The sequence below is a fragment of the Coregonus clupeaformis genome, chromosome 33 (genome assembly GCF_020615455.1).
Source record: "Coregonus clupeaformis isolate EN_2021a chromosome 33, ASM2061545v1, whole genome shotgun sequence".
Taxonomy (NCBI): domain Eukaryota; kingdom Metazoa; phylum Chordata; class Actinopteri; order Salmoniformes; family Salmonidae; genus Coregonus; species Coregonus clupeaformis.
In genome coordinates this window covers 37,179,064-37,206,217 of record NC_059224.1, presented here as the reverse complement: position 1 = coordinate 37,206,217, position 27,154 = coordinate 37,179,064, and the positions used below count along the sequence as shown (strand labels likewise).

General features: G+C 42.6%; 2 protein-coding genes across 2 annotated transcripts in view; both read right to left on the bottom strand.

Moving 5' to 3' along the window:
- The window catches only part of LOC121549097 (serine/threonine-protein phosphatase 2A 56 kDa regulatory subunit alpha isoform), a 111,721-nt gene extending 94,180 nt beyond the window's left edge, over nt 1-17,541 (bottom strand). Inside the window, exon 1 of the mRNA XM_041860930.2 lies at nt 16,431-17,541. Within this exon, the coding sequence (XP_041716864.1) occupies nt 16,431-16,575 (145 nt within the window). The 5' untranslated portion in view covers nt 16,576-17,541. The remainder of the gene's footprint in view (nt 1-16,430) is intronic.
- A 2,386-nt stretch (nt 17,542-19,927) lies between these two features.
- LOC121549325 (denticleless protein homolog) lies at nt 19,928-27,141 on the bottom strand. The gene is made up of 15 exons (XM_041861186.2): nt 26,966-27,141; nt 26,289-26,414; nt 26,086-26,178; nt 25,762-25,823; nt 25,535-25,655; nt 25,097-25,162; nt 24,497-24,612; nt 24,314-24,387; nt 24,013-24,116; nt 23,659-23,763; nt 22,315-22,427; nt 22,078-22,167; nt 21,567-21,705; nt 20,615-21,291; nt 19,928-20,450 (listed from the first exon to the last, which is right to left on the bottom strand). Exons 1-15 carry the CDS (start codon nt 27,015-27,017, stop codon nt 20,364-20,366), a joined length of 2,025 nt encoding a protein of 674 aa, XP_041717120.1. The 5' UTR covers nt 27,018-27,141; the 3' UTR covers nt 19,928-20,363.
- Nucleotides 27,142-27,154: the final 13 nt, after the last annotated feature.

Genomic DNA, 27,154 nt, shown 5'->3' with positions numbered 1-27,154 from the left:
AGCTAGCACTGCAGTGCATAAAATGTTAAGATGCAAGAGAGAGAACTAGCTATATTTAGTTTTTCACTTTCTTAGCTAGCGAATGCAGCTAGCTAGTTTAGCCTACTCAAACACCTGGCTCAAACAGAGTGGGATGCTATGTTAGCTAGCTGGCTATGGCTATCCAACATTAAAACTCTTAAAAGTCAAGGTAAGCTGATAAACTGCTTGCTGCTGACTGTTCTGCATGATTGTAGCGGGTTTACTAACGTGTTAGTTCTAGTAGCTATGTTGACTATGACGTTAATAAGGTGACAACGATGTAGGCTGTGTGTAGCGGTTATGATATGAAGGTTTCGCTTAGAATATTTTTTTTTCCTGATCACAGACAGCTGATGTGTTCTGCACTGAAGTCCACAAGCGAAGGGAAAAGGTGAGAGGAGGAGAGCATGTAGCTGCGAGAAGGAAATATACAATGATCAAAGGGATCATGCTGTTTGTATTTGGCTGCTATGAAAGTGAACTGTATTTGCGTGTGATCAGGGGTGTATTCATTCTGCCGATTCTGTTGAAAAATGTTTCTTAAAGGAAGCAAACGGAACAAAACGGGGATAAACATACCTGAATTTGTTCAATAGAAACTCTCGTTTGCAACTGTTGGACTAACAATTATACCCTAGATCAGCTAGATGCAGGCAAGAATGTGCACGGCGGTGTGAAATGTGTCAATGTCGGTCACCTTGATTACTCACATTTCTCTCAACCTGTGCATCTATGTTGTAAACTTTTCATAGGCTAGGTTGTAGCACCCTCATGATGGGTATAGGGACATTGTTAGTATCATGTAGTAGCCTAAACCTATCCATGTTACATTGAGCTGGGTGAATGGAATATGAATGACAGTCATCCAATATGCTGTAATAGAAATAAGACCATGCAACAAAAAACAAAATAATGTTCCTCCCTATTCTTAAACGGCACCGACCACCAATGCTTAGGATGGATCCACACACTAACCTAAATGACAGAGTGAAAAGAAAGTATGTACAGAAAAAGAATGTTCCAAAACATGCACCTAGGGTTTTTTTTAGGACTAGGGTTTTTTTTAGGATAACAATTAACGGAATACAGCTATAAGCACAGGCAAAATCCTAGAGGAAAACCTGGTTCAGTCTGCTTTCCAACAGAAATTCACCTTTCACCAGGACAATAACCTTAAACACAAGGCCAAATCTACACTGGAGTTGCTTACCAAGACAGCATTGAATGTTCCTGACTGGCCTAGATACAGTTTTAACTTAAAATCGGCTTGAAAATCTATGGCAAGATTTTAAAATGGCTGTCTAGCAATGATCAACTTCACAGAGCTTGAAGAATAAAATAAAATAAAAAATGGGCAAGTATTGTACAATCTAGGTGTGCAAACTCTTCGAAACTTACCCAAAAAGACTCACAGCTGTAATCGCTGCCAAAGCTGCTTCTACAAAAGTATTGACTCTTGTGAATACTTATGTAAATGAGATAATTCTATATTTTGTTTTTTAAAACATTGACATGTATAAAATACATGTTTTTAGTTTGTCGTTATGTGGTATTTTGTGTAGATGGGTGAGGGAAAAAATCAAAATGTAATCCATTTTGAATTCAGGCTGTAACAACAAAAATGTGGAATAAGTCAAGGGGTATGAATACTTTCTGAAGGCACTGTATGTGGTAGTTAGACTATTAACGTAATGCAAGAGAACAAATGCAGAAAGAGCGGAGAGCACCAAAGCAGCGCAAAATGTCAGATGGGGAAAAAAACACGTTAGGCCCTCTCTCCAAAGTCAGATGATCATGGGCCTTTTGCAGCGGATACTCCTTTGCCTGGCTTATTGTTTTAAAATGTCCCCGTTTCTCCCCCATTCGATTTGAATGTGACTTGTTGGCCTAGGCATAGCTTATTCTTTCATGATCAACCATCGAATGAATCTATAGGACTAACAGAGTTCTATCTCAGAAAGTTGTTTACGAATAGCCTAAATAAAAACATAGCAATAATGAGAGAGAACAAACAATTGCTAGACTAATCGAATAGGACGTTAAAACACACCTGATACGTTTCTGCTTTACTTGACCAAAGTGTTAGCAAAACGAATTGTGCTGTCGGAAATTCACTCCTTGCAAACCAAACAGCCAAAATATAGGACTACACAAAAGGCTACTGTCAATAAAAGTTGCAGTAAATGTTACTTTGACAACTTATAAACATATTTATAATTAAATGTCCTTGAATTTCACAATGGGCAATCAGGCATAAGCTACCACAGCTTCACTTTCAATAAGCTGGAACAAAAAATACATGAATAATGCGTCAGTGTAGTCTCACAAACAACTTAATTTTGAATTGCTTACAAATTGTGCATTTATATAAAAGTCAACAACGAGACAAAACAAATGATCATTTGGCCTGTAACATTCTTTATAACACTTGAATGAACATTGGCTTAGGCAAAAAAACGAATAGGCCTTTTATTAGGCTATGCCTTTTGCCTATCGAACTGTAAAAATCCTAAATATACAAATCAGATAAAACTAATTATTATTTACAACAAGGAACACCAGCATGTTCACCACAAGCGTAGCAAACTCACCCAAGAGTAGCGAACTCAGCAAGATGACGGAGGTTTGTCTGATCCTTTGCCCTGATAAACTTTTTGCATATTCTGCAAGTGACTTGGGTCAGGTCTACTGGCTCACCTTTATCATTCGGACTGAAACTGAAAAACTGGTTTAGCTAAGGCAGGCTATGCTATAGTGACTAAGTGAAATCGCGTCACTTTTTTTTTACAGTCTGAAACTGTCGGAAACAAGCCTAATGAAATAATGTGCTTACCCAGATGATCAAGATAAAATAACAATAGCCTATACTTGATACAGCTATAATATTACTTTTTAAAAAAGTAGGAAGTTATTTTTATAGCCCTACCAATTTGAAAATCATTCTGCAGCCTACACTAGATAAAAAATAACTAGCCCCAACACTTTTGTTTTGAACAATGATTTAATGAGATTGTTACAAAAGCCACAAACAATTTAAATGAGAAGAATGACTATGCTATAGTGGGCTCCCGAGTGGCGCAGCGGTCTAAGGCACTGCATCTCAGTGCTTGAGGCATCACTACAGACCCCCTGGTTCGATTCCAGGCTGTATCACAACCGGCTGTGATTGGGAGTCGCATAGGGCGGCGCACAATTGGCCCAGCGTCGTCCGGGTTTGGCCGGTGTAGGCCGTCATTGTAAATAAGAATTTGTTCTTAACTGACTTGCCTAGTTAAATAAAAGTAAAATAAATAAAAATAAATCATGCATCAAATTACACTTCTGATATAACCAATATTGCGTTCCTCCCGCCAATTGACCCCTTCGTGCGCAACGCCTTTTTGGATTATGTGTGTATTGTTATTGTATTGATAGATATTACTGCACTGTTGGAGCTAGAAACATACACCTGCTCTCTCAACACTGTCTCCTGAAAAAACCTGAGGTTTGGCTGTGTGGGTGATATGCATATTGGCTCCAGCCTCACGTCCAAACCAATGCTGACATGAGGGAGAAGCCAGAAAATGTAGCCAAACTTTAATGAGACTATTAATTACATAAATATAGGCTAAACGGCAGTCGTGTTTGACAAATATAATGAAGTATCATAAACATTAACGACTAAAGGCTTGATTTCGTCTACATATTCAAGGCACGGTTCGTTCAGATCAAAAACGGTCACAAGACCGGAGAGCGAAGGACAGTGCATGTTGCGCACAGCATATCACCCACCTTGAATCTGAGCGGAGGCAGTCAGCATTTTGAAACTACACTGAACAAAACAAATGAACTCAACATCTAAAGTGTTGATCCCATGTTTCATGAGCTGAAATAAAAGATCTCAGAAATTGTCCATACGCACAAAAAGCTTATTTCTCAAATGTTGTGCACAAATTTGTTTACATCCCTGTTAGTGAGCATTTCTCCTTTGCCAAGATAATCCATCCACCTGACAGGTGTGGCATATCAATAAGCTGATTAAACAGCATGATCATTACACAGGTGAAACCTTGTGCTGGGGACAATAAAAGGCCACTTTAAAATGTGCAGTTTTGTCACACAACACAATGCCACAGATGTCTCAAGTTTTGAGGGAGCATGCAATTGGCATGCTGACTGCAGGAATGTCCACCAGACCTGTCGCCAGAGAATTTAATGATAATTTCTCTACCATAAGCCGCCTCCAACGTCATTTTAGAGAATTTGGCAGTATGTCCAACCGGCCTCACAACCGCAGACCACGTGTAACCTCGCCAACCCAGGACCTCTACATCCGGCTTCTGCACCTGCGGGATCGTCTGAGACCAGCCACAGGGACAGCTGATGAAACTGGGTTTGCGCAACAGGTCAGAAACAGTCTCAAGGAAGCTCATCTGCGTGCTTGTCGTCCTCACCAGCGTCTTGACCGGTCTGCAGTTCGGCGTCGTAACCGACTTCAGTGGACAAATGCTCACCTTCGATGGCCACTGGCACGCTGGAGAAGTGTGCTCTTCACGGATGAATCCCGGTTTCAACTGTACCGGGCAGATGGCAGGTTTGCTGATGTCAACGTTGCGAACAAAGTGCCCCCATGGTGGCGGTGGGGTTATGGTATGGGCAGGCATAAGCTATGAACAATGAACACAATTGCATTTTAGAGATGGCAATTTGAATACACAGAGATATCGTGACGAGATCCTGAGGCCTATTGTCGTGCCATTTATCCACCGCCATCACCTCATGTTTCAGCATGATAATGCACGGCCCCATGTCGCAAGGATCTGTACACAATTCCTGGAAGCTGAAAATGCCCCAGTTCTTCCATGTCCTGCATACTCATCAGACATGTCACCCATTGAGCATGTTTAGGATGCTCTGGATCGACGTGTACGACAGCATGTTCCAGTTCCCGCCAATATCCAGCAACTTAGCACAGCCTTTGAAGATGAGTGGGACAACATTCCCCAAGCAACAGCCTGATCTACTCTATGCAAATGAGATGTGTCACGCTGCATAAGGCAAATGGTGGTCACACGAGATATGGACTGGTTTTCTGATCCACGCCCCTACTTTAAAAATGTTTTATAAGGTATCTGTGACCAAAAGATGCATATCTGTATTCCCAGTCATGTGAAATCCATTGATTAGGGCCAAATTAATTCATTTCAATTGACTGATTTCCTTATATGAACTGTAACTCAGTAAAATCTTAGAAATTGTTGCATGTTTCCTTTATATTTTTGTTCAGTGTATTTAACCATAAACTTAATTCTTTAAAACCAGGATGTTGTATGGTAATTTTTATGAAGCATGTCTTACCTTGATTCAAAGTAGCCTAGCCAAAATACGACCATAGAAAGGTTGAGGGAATTATTTTATAAACACTTAATGCCATTGAAATCAGCATTTCTCATGGTCCATTGGTTTTGAAATCAACTTTTTTTTATTGTCCAGCACAAAAGGCATAAGCCTAGTCATATTAGTAACCCGTGCTTGTTGATGCATCTTTAGATCTCCGCTTTTTTTTCTTTTTTCTAACTGATATTTCCATCTCTATCACATGAAACCACTCGCACGTGCGGTGCACTTTTGACAAAAGTGTTTTCCGCTAATTGCATTTTGGAACATTGGCGCGTAGCCTACAGCCATGTGTGCATTGTTGAGATTATAATATGAAAAAATACAACTTCATAAATATTTTAAGCTAAAACGGTCTGATCTGTTGCATCAGCCTCATTGCTTTTTTTTATAAAATTGTATGTGTGGTTGTAGGAATTTTGGATCTGTTGCAGAGGTGTTTTGAACCATACATTTACATTTTAGTCATTTAGCAGACGCTCTTATCCAGAGCGACTTACAGTTAGTGAATACATTTTTTATTTTTTATTTTATACTGGCCCCCCGTGGGAATCGAACCCACAACCCTGGCGTTGCAAACACCATGCTCTATCAACTGAGCTACATCCCTGCCGGCCATTCCCTCCCCTACCCTGGACGACGCTGGGCCAATTGTGCGCCGCCCATGAGTCTCCCGGTCGCGGCCGGCTGCGACAGAGTCTGGATTCGAACCAGGATCTCTAGTGGCACAGTTAGCACTGCGATGCAGTGCCTTAGACCAGGGACGAAAGTACTCCCTTAATTTCGAGCCCTGGAGGGAATTAATTTATAAAAAGACATAAAAAGTATTTGGTTGTAATTGTAATGTTGCAATATTTTACAGGCAACCAAGGGTGGCCAACCATCCTCCAGGAGGGCAGTGTTGTATTTTGAGACAAGCTTGAATATGGCAAAGAAGCCAATAGGCAGACTCTAGCCTAAATTTCTGCCTGATTCTCTATGGTAAAAAATATGGTAATGCTTTACATTTTGTGAAGTGGTTCCTTGCATTATACAATGATGTAAACATGGGGTTAGACTTTTTTTAGGGGGGGGACAAGTGACTTGAGCTTTTGGACAAGTAAAACTATGTCCTACTTACTGTCATGCACTGCTATAAATTCTACATTACATAATGTAAGTTACACTGCTACACCACTTCAACATGAAAGAGACTCCAGAGAGAACAGGGTTCACTTTAGGCCTGCTTGCAGAAAATAACCTTACTGATTTGCTCAGTCAACTGCAGGGTATCATAACGTGTAGGCTATTGTAAATTAGGCTATAAATTGTACATTAGTGACAAGAGGACCTATTGCCAGTTTCCATTCTAAATGGTCATGGTACATCTATGACAGCACCTCCTTACATATTGATGGGTCAAGTTCTGAAATGTATTTAGTTATTCATCCGATTCACTATAAAGGAACATGCCAGTGTCCTCTCCCTACCTTAAAAATAGACAGCAACCTCTAACATGCTGAACACACCGCTCGCGTTGCAAAATAAATGCACACAGATGTTATTCAATCATTTCATCTTAACTGCTCACGAGCGTCTGCGTAGCCAGGCACTAAAATAGAACTTGCTTTGGCAAACATAAACATATATGTTTCCCATGCCAATAAAGCCCATTGAATTGATTGAAAGATGAACTGAGGTCCACACTCCAGTCCAGTTGGTGGTGGTAATGCACCTTAAAGTTGGTTGCCAACCGACATACAGTGCATTCGGAAAGTATTCAGACCCTTTGACTTTTTCCACATTTTGTTACGTTACAGCTTTATTCTAAAATGAATTTAAAAACATTCTCAGCAATCTACACACAATAACCCCTAAATAACAAAGCGTAAACAGGTCTACACGTTTTAGCAAATGTATTAAACAGTAATAATAAGTTAACCTTATTTACATAAGTATTCAGACCCTTTGCTATGAGACTCAAAATTGAGCTCAAGTGTATCCTGTTTCCATTGATCATCCTTGAGATGTTTCTACAACTTGTTTGGAGTCCACCTGTGGTAAAATCAATTGATTGGACATGATTTGGAAAGGCCACACCTGTCTAAATAAGGTCCCACAGTTGACAGTGCAAGTCAGAGCAGAAACCAAGCCATGATGTGGAAGGAATTGTCCGTAGAGCTCAGAGACAGGATTGTGTTGAGGCACAGATCTTGGGAAGGGTACCAAAACATTTCTGCAGCATTGAAGGTCCCCAAGAACACAGTGGTCTCCATTATTCTTAAATGGAAGAAGTTTGGAACTTCCCAGACTCTTCTAGAGCTGGCCGCCCAGCCAAACTGACAGAGCCTGAGAGGATCTGCAGAGAAGAATGGGAGAAACTTCCCAAATAAAAGGTGTGCCAAGCTTGTAGCATCATACCAAAGAGAACTCGAGGCTGTAATCACTGCTTAAGGTGCTTCAACAAAGTACAGAGTAAAGGGTCTGAATACTTACGTAAATGTGATATTTAATTAATGTTGTATTATTTTAGAAATGTGTGTGTAGATTGATGAGGGGGAAAAATAATTTAATGAATTTTAGTTTACTACTACTACTACTACTACTACTACTACTAGAGGAGAGATTATTAGAAACTATTAGTTTCCCCTTTTATCTATGGATTAAATGACGGAGAAGAGAACACACAATTCTGTGTGACTCAAAATGTGTCAAAATTCTACAAACCCCAGGAAAGAAAGGACCTTGTTTAGGCTAGGCTAAATGTGGCCATTTATGCATGACGATTGATACCACACAACCCTTGACATGCTGCCGCTGCTAAACTGCTTGGGTTAGACTGCTTTCAGTCAGCCAGTCTGCTTCTCACACCAGTCGCATGATGCCGGCTGAGCATGTGACGAAAACAGAAAACAGATGTCAATGAGCCGATTAAAAAGACTGTTTAAAAAATAATAATAAATAAATAAATGCATGCACTCACTAACTGTAAGTCGCTCTGGATAAGAGTGTCTGCTAAATGACTAAAATGTAAATGTTTTGCTACAAAAACTGGAGGCCTGGTGCCGACTGCTGTTTTATATTTAACATGAGTAATACAGGCAAGGACAGAAGAGGCGAATTAGCAGAAATCTCAAGAAATTGGTAGGCTTCAACCAAAGGAATAACACTAGGCTATATGAATATGGTGAAATTACAGCATAACTGATCATGTAATAGGTCTTGAGATTGCTAGGTGTAAAAAAGCCTCAACTGCAGGTGTGATCAGGCAAAATTCTATCTACTCTAAAAATATGTCCACTACGTCTGCGTTTTAAAGACTATGCTCCCTTCAGTCACTCACTGTAATTGCTAAGCATAACTTATTCTACGCTATAATGTACTCGAGATTGAGTCAGTGCAAACAAAGGATCCACGTACAACTAGTGGACTCTCGGCAGGTTCCCCCAGCCTGGTTTCAAATAACAAACCCTCAACACACCATAAACAAAACCCTGGGCTCCATATGGGACTGGTCAGGGCTTTTACACGGTCCAGTGAAATTCAAAAGAGAGAAGGAAAAAAGAAAACCTGGAAGGAATGGCAATCATTCTCATCAGGTTTATTTTGGACATAACAACTTGTGTCCTGAAAGTGTTAATCCCACCTGTCACCCAGTAACCGTAGCACAGGGGTCTTTTACTCACGTTACGACGGTTCCATCCATGGGACACGGTGACACTTGAGTAGGTGTTACTGGGTTCTGAGAAAGAGGTCTATCAGCCGGAAAGACCAAGGGGGCTGTGCTTAGAGGTCTGGCCTCCTGTAGAGTGAGACATGATATTACACCACTAGACTGCATACCAGATCATGTCCCATACTCAACTAATCACTTGGGGGGAAATAAAATGCATGGAATTTCACATTGTTCAGTCTGGCCTATCTGCTGATTAACTTCTGTAATAACATATTTCATTTAGTACTAGGTTATAAGCGTTCCATTTGTATTGCTTTGGTATTACATAATCGTCATCCGGGCACTCGCAACCCCGTGGTTACACCCAGTGTCGCATCCACAACCCAAGGCTGCTTTGTGCGGACCACTCATAGAGAACAAAGTGCACTCACACACACAGAGCAACTCCGAATGAATGTGCACACATGGTTGCCTGCCATAGCACCCAGGCTGTGATGGGCAAACAATAAACGTGATGTAAGTGATCGATGATGTCTGGTAGGTTGTGGTCGACAGAGAGCACTCATATTTACCACTTGACGGGCATCTATTGCAAATGAGTCAGTTTGCACATGAATAAAAAGAGAGACTCATCCACTGAGCTACATGAAAGCAGCATGCCACACCCCCTTGATCAAAAGATAATAAAAATTAATTGATTCCCAGTCTGTTGGCACACACAGTGGAAACAAGTCACATGACAAAGCCGATCAATCTATGTGCATTTGACAAAGCAGGACACGAATTAGCTAAGCTTGCGACCTAACTTATCTGTGTTCAACACCCCTGAAGACCAATCGCTCCAAGACTGGCAGGGGTTTCAGCAGATCCATCTTTAAAACACCTCTGAAGGCTGACTTCAAATGAAGCCGGCTATCTTTGGGAAAATCTCTAATTTGTCTAACATGCTTTGCGAAATACCTTGCAGGGCTTCTGGCTGCCATGGCAACCGTGCTGGCCTCCCAGTGAGTCATCATTTCAGTATCTATCACACAACATGGGGCTATAAACACTCCAGCATCTCCAATGCAGGAAGGAAGAGGAGCGTCTTTACAGCTGCAGTACTTCCCAAGAATGCTATACTGTGATTCATGCATTATCTCTAGCCAATCATTATGTAGTAAAGCCATTTACAGTATAATGGGTTCCACAGCTTCTCACTCACTCCTGCTTCCAGGTATTTACCCACACTGACCCAATAACCTTTAGGTTGGAGAGGACCACCAACATTAGTGATGGGGGGGAAAACGATACAGTTACATATCGCAATATTATTTTGGACGATGTCATATCGCAACTTTGACTCCAAGTATTGATTTGTGTACACACACACACTGAGTGTACAAAACATTAGGAACACCTTCCTAATATAGAGTTGCCCCCCCCCCCTCTTTTGCCCTCAGAACAGCCTCAATTTGTCGAGGCATGGACTCTACAAGGTGTCGAAAGCGTTCCACAGGGATGCTGGCCCTTGACTCCAATGCTTCCCACAGTTGTGTCTTGGCTAGATGTCCTTTGGGTGGCTAACCATTCTTAATACAAAACGGGAAACTTGAATGTGGAAAAACCCAGCAGCGTTGCAGTTCTTGACACAAACTGGTGCGCCTAGCACCTACTACCATGCCCCATTCAAAGGCACTTAAATATTTTGTCTTGCCCATTCACCATCTGAATGCCACACATACACAATCCATGTCTCAATTTTCTCAAGGCTTAAAAATCATTCTTTAACCTGTCTCCTCCCCTTCATTTACACTGATTGAAGTGGATTTAAACAGGTGACATAAAAAAGGGATCATAGCTTTCACCTGGATTCACCTGGTCAGTCATTCTATGTCATAGAAAGAGCAGGTGTTCCTAATGTTTTGTACACAGTGTATGTATATGTTGTTGTTAGGTACTTTTTTTCATCCTATAGCTTGTTCTCCATCTCTTTAAATAGTGCCAACATGTTTTCAACACTTATTTGCATGATTGATCAAAACTCATTTTCTCATGCTCTCGCATATCTCTCCAGCAGACATACAGAGCAATATGTTTGGAACATCAAATCGCAGTATCGAATCACAATAGACATAGAATTGTGAGAATCGCAATACCGTATCGGCACCTAAGTATCGTGATATTATCGTATCGTGCGGTCCCTGACAATTCCCAGCCCTAACAAACATGGCATGATTCAAGCGGAGAAAGGTCACAGTAAAGCATTTAGGTTATTGTCATGATGCGTAGACTGTGGGTTATAGTGTTATAATGCAAATAAGTTCAGATGTGTAGGCTAGCCTGTTAGAATGCATTGAAATATGAGCAATGTCAAGCTGTTTATGTTTTAGGAAATAGGCCCACGTGTGTGGGCTAATTGTTCAGGACTATACCAGAGGAAATCACTTTTTATTCATGACAGAGGCATTCATATGAATCCAAAGCTGTCGCTCCCCTATCAGTGCAGACACAGCTAAGCCAATTATATAAAACCAGAGGTGCACAATCACGTTGCTTCCTGTCAAGGTTATGGATTTAAAAGAAATCAAACATCCATCTATCTTTATACCCAGGGAATATTTCAACGTGATTGAAACGGCAAATCGACCTGGGTGAGTTATTTAAAAAGTAGTTGATTGGGAACAAGAGGGAGAACCAGAGTGAGTCCTCTGGGCAGCAGATAGGAACCATTCCTAGGACTTCAACCAGAGATGGAACCACAGTCAGGAATCAAATGAGCATGGCGTATACCTCTGTGTGGGACCCACACCTGAGTGGAGTCAAACACACACCCACGGCTAACCGCAAACAAATTGTCCCAATTGAACTTTGCCACAAAAACCACTGCTCATTTGACACATCAGAGCCTAACCCCACTACACCAACACAAGAGGTGAGTTACTCCTCCTCCTCTGTGCAACCCATTTCACTCAAGCATTAGGCTAGCTCTATTATTACAGGCTCACAGATGGGACAAAAGGGGGTCAGAGGAACGGACAGATTAGGCAACAAGAGAGGTAGGATGAGGTCTCTGCTCCAGAGAGAGAGGGAGGAAGGGAGAGGGAGAGATAGCTGGTGGGGGACACACACATCCATCATGGCAATCACCTCCCCAGCAAGACATCCAGTTAGCTCCCCTCCTCACAGCCAACCACTGTGCCTAATTACTGTGAAGTCACTCAAATAAGCATGCATTCTTGCACAGCTTGACAAGGACAGCCATTCGTTCTGCAGGTCATTCTGTCTGAAATGCTGAAAAAAACATCCCATTACTTTATACCAGAGTATGTGAGCGGAGTTGAGCAGTCGATAATCCCCCTCATGGAGCGGTGCACAAGCACCGCTCTGGTGCTCCATGTCCTTTCCAACCACTCTGCTAAAAACCGCTCTGCTAAAAACTGCTCCTTGCTCACAGGAAAAAAAACTGCTGCTCCAAATTCACTCCTTTCATTAAAATCACCATTTAACCAACACCCATCTATTTTTGTGACTACATGGTATACCATTTGGTTTTGAAGTATTGAAACCAAACCATATGATTTGAATGGAAATAATTTTAATAAACAAAAAGGTGCCTAAGAAGCACTCATCATTTCAAATAGGCTACATGTCGTATTAAAACAGCATATAAAACACTAAATAGGTCAGGAGCCAGACAGGTAGCCTAAGAAAGAATGAAAATGAATTGTTTAGGCTATTTTATTAGCCTATTATCTCAAGGCTATACCCTACAAATAAATAAATTGTGAAGCATTTGCGAGTGGGACACACTAGGCTGGCAGGAACATTAAGCGCTCAGCATTTAAACAACATTTTGTTGTATTAAACCATTATAGTCCATAAATTGCACCTATAGGCTGTGACTTACTTAGAATTAAATAAAAATGAAATGAAAAAAGGACTTACTAGGCCTTTGAATTCACTTTTAGAAACACAAGTTTGGCCAGAGTCTGTGTCTTCAGGCTCATGCGATGGTGCCTGGAGAGCTGGCCAGAAGCGGAGAATACCCTCACCGTGCTTGCAGAGCCACTGGGGATGCTAAACACCCTTCGGGCCACTCTTGCCAGGCTGGGCAGGGATGCAGAGTTGTTTTTCTATTTTTCTATTAGGTAGGCCTAAAAGGTTTTTAAGCAAGCAAAAATAACCCTGTCAAAACAGAAAGCTCCTTGAAAGACGTAATATGTCAGACCAATTGGGCCAATATCAATGATAGCCTTTTGTTTAGATAATAGAACAAACCTTTGAAGAGATCAGAATTTTGTTTATAAATACTTTGCTACAATGACACGCTAGCTACCCACCTGGTTAATTTCTGTTAGCATGTGCACGTAGTACACCATCATGCTTTCGGGATACGTGTCTTTTCAGATTCAACAATGATTCTTTAGTTGTGGACACTACATCACCCTCTCTTGCTCTTGGGCTTCCTCATCTTTGTAAGTCACCTTGATTTTATCCGTTTCTTTATGAAAATATTTAGCGAACTCCATGAAGGGGCTATAGCAGCACACAAGTAGCCTACAAATGCATGCTGGGCATGCCCTGAGCTTGTGAATTGAAGTGAGCGCTACTGGAGCGCTCGCTCCATGCTCCAGTCAAATTGGGCACGCTCCGCTCCAGCTCCGCTCACATGCCCACAACCCCACTTAGGCCCATTTGTCATTATGCAACATCGTGCACATCTGTTGGTCTCCCACAAGTATTCACCCCGCACACGCCCTCAGAATTCATGTCGGGTGATTACGGCGCCTCAAAAGGCCCTCTATGCACACACACAAAAACACCTATCACTGGCCTGGAACACTGTCCCGGACAACACACTCCACACACATACTAACCCCCTCTACACAATCCTCTGTTCAAAGCGGTGAGTCACTCCAGCATTATCGTCACCCAGAGCTGAACCCGTCTGTGACGTCTTTAATAAAATGCACACATTCACAGGCGCAAGAGTACAAAGGTAGCCTAGAGGTTATGGTTGACTACAACTATCAGAATAGAAAGGGCCATGAAACTACATACTAGGCTAGTCTACTACTATATAACTACTAGGTACTAAACAGTCTAATAAAATAGACTCCCGAATCAATTTGAAGGGCGCCATTTTGCTGAATGGGGCTGAATGGAACCCCCAAAAAAACTTGGTGAAAGTGGCTGTAACTAGCAAAGGATCACCCCCCCCCGGGTTAAAACGACAGAGAGAGGAATCCTGCTGCTGCAGGTCCAGGAAGGAGGGAGCAGGTGGGAGACCACCCGACTGAGGGAAGCCTAAAGCCCCCTAGGGTCTCTCCCTCTGCACCTGTCCTTCTGGTCCCGCTGGTGTGGGGCCGTTTATGACACGTTACTCTGTAATATTCATCAATGCCTTCGTTCAGTGTAGTGTATAACTAACTGCACATTACCTTTTTAACCAAACAAAGATAAAAAGTCACAAATAACTGAACCAGCCAAATATTCCCTCAATCCACAAGCAGCAGTAACCAAGTCAATGCCATGTAGGCCCAAGGTTCAGAGTGTCTGCACTTTTCCCTCGCCATTTCAACATGTTGGAAGGCTAACTTGTCTGAACTTGACTGCTGAAGTCAGTGAGAGGTTTTGCTTTAGAAAATTAAAAGTTTCAGTCTTCACAATACCATGCAGTAGACGTGAGGATAGGGTGAATTTTGAGTCTCCAAAATGGCCTCTTAAGGTGAAAGGAGGCACATTGCTTTATACTCATGAACACGTTTGTTATTCCTGAATACATTGACATTTCTCTCCCATACAGGCTTCTTGAAATAAATCTCTATTACGGCTAAATAAATTACTCTGCATCAACATTAAAGACCAAATTGTCATTGCAACACAGATGCCATTAAGCTACATTTGGAGAGTTCCTACAACGAACTGTACAAATGACCTGGGGACAGACAAGCCACAGTGGGAGCCCATCAGATAATAACCAAGCTCTTGACCTTGCAATATGTGGAGTTGACAAAGGGAAGCTCATCACTGGCGCTCAATTCACACGTGTGATTGAGATATGTGGCCAACACTGAATTTGGCAAAATTCCTGAATGAAGATAAAGAGGTATGCACATAAAAGTGCAGAGCGGTTTAGATTCTGGTATTCTGAACCTCTTTCGTCAATTCCAATAATGCTGCTGAGTATGAAGCAATCTAATCCCCATAGGTTTCATAGTGTGTCTGACAAAGTTTTAGATTGAGTAATTTGACTGTGGAAATGTTTGTTGAGGCAACTGTTTACAGTATCAATCTTGAAATGTCCTATAACACAATTTACAGTAGCTAGAACAGATAGGCTACATTACAATTATCCTGGCTGCCAACGTGTACAAAACATATCACACTCTCCAGCTGGGTTGAAATTCTCAGAAAGGGACATTGATATGCAAGCTTCTCCTTACCAAAACAAACAATAGAAAGTTATTGAATACCATAGAAGGCCTATGTTTACAGAGAGCTCTGTAACATGCATGTATTCAAAACATAAATTAATGTATTTGTCTGGCCTTAGGCCCCTGTGTTTCGTACAAGAAAATAACCACACTCTTCATTAGTCAACAACTATCCAGGTGCATCGTGACTAGTACTACGGTACAATATGAAGCTGGCAGGAATAACATGTATTTATTAGGGATCCCCATTAGCTGCTGCCAAGGCAGCAGCTATTCTTCCTGGGGTCCAAACACATTAAGGCACTTGCATCACACATAAAACAAAATATAAAACAGTACATCATATAACATTATTACACCACTACATATCTACAATACAAAATGCATAATACCACCATACAACAATATTACAATGTAAGTGTGTGTAGAGTGCGTGTGCTAGCATGTGTGTGCATATGCATGTGTCTGTACCTGTGTGTCTCTTCACAGTCCCCGCTGTCAAAATAGCAGATACCATGCAATAACAATGGTGCTATTTCTGAGAGTGGAGGAACTGTCAGCAATGGAGAGAAGATTTCAGAACAGAAATCAGCACCAGCTAAAACGTAGGCAGTGTACAATTTACAACAGTATCTGCAATTTGATCAATCTCATCAGCTCAATGTAGCCTAGTTTGCAAGGATTGCACTTCAGTCCTTGTGAGCACACCTGAACATGGATCACAGCTGGGTGCCAAGGAACAGAGGGTGAAAATGCATGTCATTGCAATTGTCATTAGCTACCCATAGCTTCCGCGTTTCATTCAACACCAACACATTTTTATCCCTGTACAGATCGATGTCTGAGTAAGTCAGGTACTGATCACGTTTGCTAGTGTAAAGGGAAAGTATCAACACTACACTACCAGCCTTTCACTGGACACTATTTCGAGCAGAATTTGTATCCTCTAGTAGTCTTACCTTTGAGCTGCGGCAAGGGGGAAAGCTCGGTAAGGGTTTGAGTTCGGAACTGGGACGACCCTTGAGATTTCTTCTGTTTCTGGGCTTTCCTCATTGATTTTCGCGTGAACCCGTCCACTTTCTCAGTCGCAGAGATAGCCGACATTGTGATGCATAAACGATAAAATATGTTTGACAAGTGCAGCAACGACAGATTCAGGGTTTACCACAAGTAGGCTATGTCTCCCAGCCCAGGCGCATCAAAATATCCAACTTGAAACAATGGAGTAAACCGCAAGCTTTGAAGAACACCTCTTCTCCTTGTTGGATCCACTACTGTAGCTTGTTAATCAGTTTCCATGTAAAGGCCGCATAATTCGGTCCGCTTGTTGAGAGTCCAGCGAGCTGTTTACAAAACTAACGTTACGCGTATTAACAAGCCAAAGTTGTTAGGCTAACGTTAACTAGCTAATTGTCTGACAACAGAAACACTGCCTAACTAAATTGCTGCGTATATTTGTTAACTTGTAATTTCTGCAATATACCTGTTGCTATAGGTGTCATTTTTATAGCTAACTAACGTTAGCTAACTATTTCAGAGAAAACAATTACGCTAGGTAACGTTAAATGACAAAAAATGCTAACGCTAGCTAGCTTCTTGGCTAACGTGTTAAAACGCAGTTAGCTAACTAGATAATATGAACATTTACAATTTAAAGCGAACTCTCATTATGAAATTCATACTATTTTCAACAAGAAAAATAAATACTGTATTCCGTGTCTTCTAGCCGGAGTTGGCTTTGTCTAAATGAAAAACAGTCTGGACAAATGAAGTCTGGCAACCTCGAACTACTCAGTAACGTTTGTATCGGTAGAACCACGGCGCCAATGGAGTCATGTTCAGCACTTTCCCGTGTCCATTTAGTCCGAATTATTTGATTATCGAGTTGCACTGACACATCGATAAGGAATTTTCAGCTATGCTCGGACCTCAACAATAACTTTTTCAATAGATAGCTAGATAAAACAAATCCATGTAGAAGCCACAACACTGTAGAGTCTGTGCAATCATAAACAGTTTTGCATCGTTGTCGTGTTGCATTTTGTGACACGAGTGTACGTAATTGACAGACAACTCCAATATCCAACAAAAATGTAGAAACTTGCACGCTCATGCATTTTTTAACGAATCGAATTCGATAAAAACCGGGCTCTAAACCATGTGACAATGGACGGATTCGATTATGCTGAGCCGTTTGGCACCGAGCAAAGGCCCGTCACGTCATCGGGCGAAAGCGGCGAAGGAGGAGCTCCATTCTCAAATCGAACAATTATCTGTGCCGCTCGGTCATTTTGTCAACAAAGCAGCATAGTGCATCGTCCAGAAACATACCACATATATTTTCCATAAAATACATGTTTGAATTGTCTAACTATTTTTCATTTGGAAGGCAGATACAGTGTTTTTTATCAAAAGCAATCACTTTTGCACGATAAAACACATAATCGTACTAATTACTATATATGCTGAATTACGTCACTTTTGTTTTGAGCCAACGTCGCATGGGCTATGAACGGGGCACCTGGTTCACACTCGGGAGGCTGCCCGGTTCCAAATCGAATGCTATCAATTTTCAGCCGATGGAAATCACGCCTAGACGGGCGTCCGGGCGAGATTAATCTAACCCCCTTAATCTGCACAGAAAACAAATGACATTCTCAAAGGCCAATGAAAAATTGGAAACTGGAAACGTTTAAAAATAGGCTAGATACTGTACTAAGATCCAAATAAAAAAAGTCACAATTGTCATTTCAGATCACACTGGCCTTCAAGTGAGTGCTTCTTTTGAGGCCAGGCACTTGCAATTGCAAGTACATCATGATACAATTGCAAGTACATCAGGCCCCGTGTAGCTCAGTTGGTAGAGCATGGCGCTTGCAACGCTAGGGTTGTGGGTTCGTTTCCCACGGGGGGCCAGTATGAAAAAAAATGTATGCACTAACTGTAAGTCGCTCTGGATAAGAGCGTCTGCTAAATGACTAATATGTAATACTATCTTTATCCATCAGGAGGATACACTGTAGCATCGAGTGAATCTGTGGTTAGTGCTATCCGGACTCCTTGGGACGTCCCTACACTAAACCCTAACCATTTTAAATGTCAACTTCAATGGGGTAGGGACGTCCCAAGGATCCCGGATAGACAATTGTGACTTTTATTATTTGGATCTTAGTACAGTATCTAGCCTATTTTTTTACAAATCTGTCCATTACATTTACAGCAACACACTTAGCAGCATGAGCAGAAAGCGGATGTTGCCGGTTTTCAGGAATACAGGGCCTATTTGCAACCTAACTTCTGTTTCCTCTGAAAAATAGAAGTGGGGACTCCGCTCAGGCGTCTTTCTACACCTGCTACGTTAGGTTATTACAGCAAAGTGAGTGGTTAGAAGGATTGTTTGACCCCCATGTGACTCTCTGAATGTAAGCCCACAAGCACTAGTAGCATGCTAACCTTTGCACATGTGATCACATGAAGAGAGCAGAAGAAAATGTTCTCATGAGACAAATTTTTTGCAGGTTGACAGGTCTACAAACTATCATTCATTCTAAGTCTCCTTTCAGCACAAAATATATACAATTATGTAATTGTTTATGTCAAAACACGATTAACACAGCGCAAAACGCATATGTGTAATTATTATTACTTTTAATATTGAGGGCGGCGGGTAGCCTAGGGTTAAGAGCATTGGCCAGTAACTGAAAGGTTGCTGGTTTGCATTCCCGAGCCAACTATGTGCAAAATCTGCTGATGTGCCCTTGAGTAAGGCACTTAACCCTAATTGCACCTGTAAGTCACTCTGAATAAGAGTGTCTGCTAAATGACTGAAGATAAATATGTCATTACTTTTCTATTCTTTCTCTCTGCATTGTTGGGAAGGGCCTGTAAGTAAGCATTTCACTGTTAGTCTACACCTGTTGTTTACAAAGCATGTGACAAATAACATTTGATGTCAGGTTAAAACAACAGGTTGGAGACCAGTGTTGGAAACCTTTTACTGATGAACAGCATTGCATGGGGCTGTGACCTAAAGAGAAAATGTAGTACATAGTACCATAGAAATATATTTAATTTCTATGATAACACAACAAAGTATTTTTTTGTTGTCTAGGGACATACTTTCTGCAATATCTAAATATTTTGTAGTGAAACCTGACGTTATACTTCACTAGTGCTAATTCCAGTCCCATGGTCACTTCATGACTTGTAGTGTGACATGGTAGTGACACAGCTAATTATTCAGTATGGGGAGCCAAGACTGGAATTCAAACTTGTGCATTCATGAGATGAACGGTGTAGGGTGAAGTTGCCCCTAGACGCTGATCTGGGGTCAGTTTTGAATTTCCCCCTCTAATGGTTAAGGGAGGAGAAGCTGATCCTAGATCTGTGCCACTCCAAAGTTGTATGCCAAAGTGCATGTATTTAATCAATGAAAAGTTCAGAAAGACACAACAGCTTTGGCTAAAGTCAGTTTATACAAGCAATAATCAAAGTTAATATGTCCATACACACAAAAAGAACATTTTCACAAAAGTTATACAATATCTCGTACGAATGAATAAACTGACGGCAGAAAAAGTTAATGTACAAAATAAAGACATGAGAAGAGGAATCTCTCGTAAGTATGTCTTCTACGTTGAGTGAACAACTTGTTTTAAGGATACGCAATATTGTACCCATTTTGGGGATTTGAAGGTTAAGAATCAACCCACATATACATACATACATAAACATGTATCTTCAAAAAGATTTCTGTTGAACAGTGATCCCAATTAAAATACATAGGAAATACACAAAATATTACAAATATAAATACTGTAGGAGAACCCTCAAGGATTTTGCACTCGCTCTCTCTCAATCAGCACTGAGAATACAATTTCAATCCAAGTTGATCACTCCGGAGGCTTTTGCTGGAAGTAGGAGGAGATTTTCTGCATGGATCGTGGTGAACGCATTGCTTGGGAGGAAGAGCGCATTGCCTGAGATGGAGAGAGACGAGAAAGGTCAATGATTACAGGTACCCGATTATGCAGTTAGAGCCGTCAGTGTTTGTTCTACATTGGGAGCAAATCCTGTTTATACTGTAACATCACTAGACTTCACTAATTTCAGGTCAATTTGTAACTTAGGATCTTGTGCATACCGGTGAGGTTGGCATCCTGCCATCTTGCCCCTTGCAGGAACTGGGACTTCTGGGAGTGCTGCTGGGGTTTCCCACACCTTTCCTCAGCCTCTGGCTCATCACAGACAACCAGTCTGCCCCACCTGGAGAGCAGTTCTCCTTGTTTGCCTGTGTGGATGGGACAGGCATCTGGTCCTCCACCTGTAGGCCCGCTCCTCCCCAGGCCTCACTCTTCTCTGTGCCCGCCTGAGGTGGCTCCTGGAAGGGGCAGCACAGGCCTGCCAGTCCCCGGCTCTTCTTGGCTGCGGGGTAGAGCTCTGTGACGCAGTCGCACTGCCCCGCACCTTCGCAGCCCCCTGCTGCCCCACAGTCACCCGTCTCCAGTCGGCGCTTGGCCCCCCTCTCCAAGGGAGGGGTACCGGCTGGGCTCTGGGGGCTGAGTACCTTGTGGAGAGGAGAGGTGACCTGTTCCCCAGGAGACCGGGCAAACCAGTTCCTGATGGAGGAGGGTGTTTTCTGGCGTATGAGGGTGGCCTTGGCACCCTGGGCCTGAAGGGGGGAGGCGGCGGAGGTGCTGGAGGGTAGAGGCAGGTCGGCTCCACTGGGGGCGCAGGCGGCAGGCTGGGGGGAGGACAGGGCCCCCAGACTCCCTGCCCGGGGACTCTTGGCTGGGGTGCACTCCGCCTGGTTCAAAGGCCCTTAAGGAGAGAAACAAGAGTTTTAGTTTCAATCCAAAGAGTTCCACTTGTTCAAGAAGCATTGGAGATAGTCATCTTTGTTATGGTTTGGCTATACAGACCAGTATAAACAATTAAGGATGGTAACCACTGCAATGGATATGTAATTGTAGATATTCCCCATCTTTCATCAGGCCATTTTAGTAATGTCCAATCCTATTATCTCATTGATTGGAATGTCAAAAATGTAATGGACCCCCTCTCTGCTGATAAATAGCAGCAGTAGCGGTACTCACTTGGACTCGACACGGTGGTGGCAGGTTTAGGACACGCCCAGCCCACCAGATTGGCCTCTCCGACAGAGGACTTTGCTCCATCCGTGCCCCGGTCCAGACGCCAGATCCGTACGGTGTTGTCGTCAGAGCAGGAAGCAATCTGCCAAGACAGAGCATGAGATTACAGAGGGCCCCAATCTACACCTCTCCTAGCCTGGTTAAACCAGACTGAACACTGCACTCATCATTGTTTCAATGGTGAACACAGCTTTCAGTCTGGTCTACCCAGGCTACAACCCTGCACCTCCTCCTCCTGACCACTTCAACTATCACAATTCAGTTTTATGGCAAAGGCATAACATTTAGAATGTGAACATTTGCTCCAGGGACACAGAATGGATCTAAAAGCAGCACAAAAAGGTGTATTTCTTGGAAGCTGCAGGATGACCGTTCTTGAATGAGTAACATTCTAAACACACACCATCTGAAATCATGCTGGCTATGTGAACATAGACAAAATCTTAGATCTCACCTTTGTGAAATCTGTGGGGCACCACGCTATGGAGGTCACTTCCTGGTTATGGCCCTGAAGCATCATAGGAGCCTGCTTTGGGTCGGAGATCTGAAATAGGAAAATAGGTGGGTAAGACACGTTATATACGCACGGATATAATAGTTATTAAATAGTCAAAGCATGTTTATTTGTCAGCCATCGTCTGTCAGTCTGCTTTTCAAAGATTTTCACTGGATTGGGTAAATGTCGGCTCACCTTCCAGATGTATGTATGATGGTCACTTGAGCCACTAGCCAGGAACTGGTCGTCTGGGCTAACAGTGGACTTCACGTAAAACGAGGAGTTGAGGTGACCACCAAAGACTGCCACTGCAAGAGAAAGACATGTTAGAACATCAGAAATAAAAGTGCACAGAACCAGACATTGAAACCACCAGAACAACATTTCAGTTGTTCAGGGTACACAGGGTGAGTACACAAAACGTGATCCTGAGGAGCAGGGCTCTACGCTGCACTTTGTTTTCAAGGAGCACATGTGTGCCTAAGTTGAAAAAAGTAGGTGCACACAAAGAAATGTAGGAGCACAATGAAAAAAGCTAGAATCCTTCATTTTTCTAGGTGCACCTAAATAAAAATTCCAGGTCGCAAAGCTACATTTCGGCACATATGCATGTCAAATGGTCACACTGTAGAGCCCTGCTGAGGAGGCACTCCAGTCTCCACACATATTACTTCCTGTTCGGTCAAGGGACTGGTCACATGGTAAGTTAGAGCCCCCTGGGCTACATTCTTGACTAATGCCGGAAGAAAGACCCCACACCCAGCAGTGCAGCACCCAGTCTCAGCTAGTGGGTAAAAATACCAGGGCGGTGTTCATTAGGCAACAAACAGAAGACAGCAGAGTAAAACAGGGAGGGGCTACCTTGACTTGTCCAATAAGACCGCTAATTTTCGCTTTCCACTGCAACCTTTTAAAAACATTTCTTTGCATGTCCTAATGAACACAACCCAGGCTTAGATGACTAATTAATAACACAAACACTGAGGTATTTCTCATCTCTGTCAGACAGTCTCCCGTACACACTGTACCCATCCTGTCTGTTCAACAACCTCTGGGCTATTGTAAAGACGATTTAATATCATACATGTCAGGCACGTTACATTTTTATTCATTTTACCAGGTAAGTTGACTGAGAACACATTCTCATTTACAGCAACGACCTGGGGAATAGTTACAGAGGAGAGGAGACGGTAGCCAAATGACAGTGGTCAAATTCATTATGATGGCGTTGGCACATGCAGTTCAACTAGCTATTCAAGCAAATAAATCTTCCCATCTGACAGCTTCCCATATAGAAAATAGCCTCAACTGTACAGAAGTAGTGTGCAGCCCCACCTGGTGGTAAACAGTGGTAGTGGCATATTAAACATTTAATGGCATGCAGGAGCTTAATGTGAATAGATGGGAGACTACACAGGTGCATTAAAGTAACTTGCCATAAAAAAAAGTAATGGGCTGAATGCAGTCATGCTTTTGATGGATGTGGCCATAGAAATAGAATGACATGCAGAAGGCGCCTTTTAGGGAGCATTTGTTTACCTGGAGTGGTTTTCAGTCCGCTGACGTTGAACATGTAGATGTTGTCGTCGATGCAGTTGGAGAACAGGTTGGAGCCCGTGGAGTCTAACACCAGCCCCGAGTAACCTACACAGACAACACAGATCAGGTCCTACACTTGTCCTACTCTAGGAAAAAACAACACAACCTGTTTGAATACTTGTAAATGGCTTCCTTCATTCCTTTGCAGTATTCACTGATCTTACTACAGTTGGCTAGATGAAAGTATGAGTTCCAGACAGTAGCTTCACCAATCCAGTAATGTCTTATAAGTGATTAGCCTATTCCAAGGAAGGATACAATTTAAGAATTTGCGTCATGTTTGAGAAAACTCACCTAGCTTCCGTGTGCTGGAGCCTGGGTACGGGTATGCCTGGAGGGGTATGGGGTCGTGGTGGTATGCAGTGTAGTTTTTCCGAAGGTCCCACATCTTGATTATCCTGGTTGGATGGAAAAACATCACATTCGAAAGTTAGAATCGTTCTTTGTGGTGCTGGCTTGTCACACCATCGTGCCGACTCAAACCATACTGGCTCAGACGTTTGCTTTTCACACTGTCCTTTTCAGCCAGGTTCAGCAACTGTGTCAGATACGTAACCAGAGCAGCACTGCTCAGTAGCATTAAAAAAAGTATTACCCATCAACAGCTCCTGACGAGATGAGGGTGTGTTCATCACGGAATAGCACCACGGTGACACTCTGCTGGGAGTCCTACAAGAGATGGAGAAGAACAGATTAGCTCTTAATATCCCAGTCCCTAACTGTAATCAGTATAAACTGAACAATAAAAAACGGACACTGGATCGGTTTTGCTACTCACCACAGACGGGGCCATGCCGCGTGTGCCCGGGCGTCTCTTCTTAGGGTTAGAGGGTGTGTTTCTGTCCGTCTTATTGTGAGCCCCACTGATCTGCTTCACCTGCCTGTAGAAGCCATCTGAAGGGAAAAACAACAAACACCATTACTCAATCTCTCGTAGATAGACGCACGTAACATAACTGGTATCGTAGCGTCTGTCAACAGTGAGGGATGCGACGACTAACAAGGAACTTTGTTCCGGTGCACAGATTCTTGTGACTGATCATTTGGACAAATTACAATTTCGCAGGTGATCGCATCTTTCCCATTTCGGAAGGGGATATTTGGCCCATAGACTTGCCCGTAACATGCAAAGAGAGGGGGGTGGAGCAACCGTCCTTCTCCCGCTCCTCATTCTAGTATATCTTCTAACATGTCTCCCGCCAGAACTTCATCGAGCATCAGGCACAATTACCCAAGGTTTTAGTTCTGGGTTTACTCACTGAAAAACTCAAACATTTGAAAGATTTAAGATCCAAAATATGCACCAACTAACCTATCGATTTCAAACATACTGTTTACACTAAAGAAAAAGGGTAATCACTTTCATATCTGTCCTTACCTTTTTTGCTGCACCTGGTGTCCCAGACCATAATATTCCCATCTCGGCCCCCAGTACAGAACACAGCTGTTGGAGAAGAGAGATGTTAGCATGGTTACTAAGAGGTTTTCGGACACAATCAACAAAGTGTGCATTGCCCTAAAAAGCATGGGCTCCCCTGGGGTAAAACAGAAACTCTGCAGCAGACGTTTAAGAAGAGTTTTGTTCTCAGTAGCTGAGCTGTCAAGATGGTATATGATGATGCCTACGACTATCATATAAAAACATTTTTAAGCATGGCTATACACCATACACTCGATAAACCAAGACCATACACTCCATGGAGCAAGCCGAGTCTCTGCATTCAGGAAACATACTTTTAAAAAATATATGTTTTTAATGTATCATGCGCTGCCACTCTAGGTCAATAAAGTTCTATTGAATTGATATGAAAATGACCTTTATCCTGCTGTGTGAATGCAACAGACTTGAGGCTGCACTGGTGCCCCTTGAAGCTGCCAAGGAGTTCCTCCGATGTCACGTCCCACAGCTTGGCCATCTGATCACCTGACGCAGTCACCTGATATACACAACATTTGATCATGCGTCTAACACATCTATAGAAAATAGTAGTCTGACCACTGTGTGTGATGTGAAACAAATCAGGGAAAACTTCTACTACTCACCAAGCTAGCCTCCCCTGGCACCCAAGCAAGGTCAAATACAGCATTCTCATGTGCCATCCATTCTATGGAATAGGAAAATTAAGTTTGTACCCCAATTGGCATCTGATGACATTTAATGGGTTAGGATCCTAAAACAAGGCAAGCTAGGCTGGAGATTCAGAGAGCTGCAATGGCTAGTCACAACCAGTGTTGTGTCTCACAACCTTCCTAGGCGGTCTGCATAATAAGGGTGCATTTTCATACATTTGTTGTCTCAGCCCAATAAACAAGATGCTTGAGTTACTCTGTTGGTGGTGTGGTTTTGCCACTCAGGTGATAAGTTACCTTTCAGAACTGGACTATGTCGGTTCTCTGTGTTGTAGAGCCTCAAGACACCCTCCTCGTTGGCCACCGCAAGTACACTCTGCAGCCCTCGGGCTAAAACGACAGGAAAATAAGCAGTTAACAGAAGAACAAAAAAGGCCATCAGGACAGTGGTTCCTGGTTAACGCCCTCATAGACACACAGTAAAGTACTTCCTGTATTACCTGTAGAGAAGGCGCATCCAAAAGGGGGCACGGCTACCCCCAGGTTCCCGTATGAGAGGTGTTCATCATGCCGTGTACACTGGTAGCCGTCCAGCAGAGAGGACAACGGGTACTTTGGGCTGAGGTCTGGTGGAGAAGAGGAAACAAAAAAATTAACGTATAACCACTGTGAAACATGCAGCAAAAACAGTGTGTAATGGCCACCACCAGGGTCCTCCTTAGCTAGTCGTTAACGTTAGCCACTTCCCCACAACAATATCTATTACATTTTAGTCATTTAGTAGACGCTCATATCCAGAGCGACTTACAGTTAGTGAGTGCATACATTATCATACTGGCCCCCCGTTTGAAACGAACCCACAACCCTGGCGCTGCAAGCGCCATGCTCTACCAACTGAGCTACAGGGGACCATCTATCCATCCAGCCATCAGCAACACAAAATGGCCAGCCTAACAGCCAACAATGTTATAGTGAACACAGCTAAGCTAGCTACCTAACTAACTTTGGCTAACTAGCTAGTTATAGCCAAATATCTTTCTCATTGTTCTATCAGTGCTATAGCTGTCTAGGCTATTTTGTAAGTCACTCTGGATAAGAGCGTCTGCTAAATGACTTAAAAGTTAGGCAAGATTGAAGGCAGACTACTGTCTGGACTCCTATACATTGACATTCTTACCATTGCGCCTCTGTTTACGGACTCCTCTGTCAACAATAGAGCGAAAAAGCATATCTATAACTTAGCCAAAGCCAGACTACGTTTTTTTAATATTTCGATTCGTCAGAGCAATTCCCGTGCGGTGATCTTCTGCTTGTTGCTCCCTTTCCCGCGAACTGAATGAACTGAAAGAAGAGACGAATCCCCCGC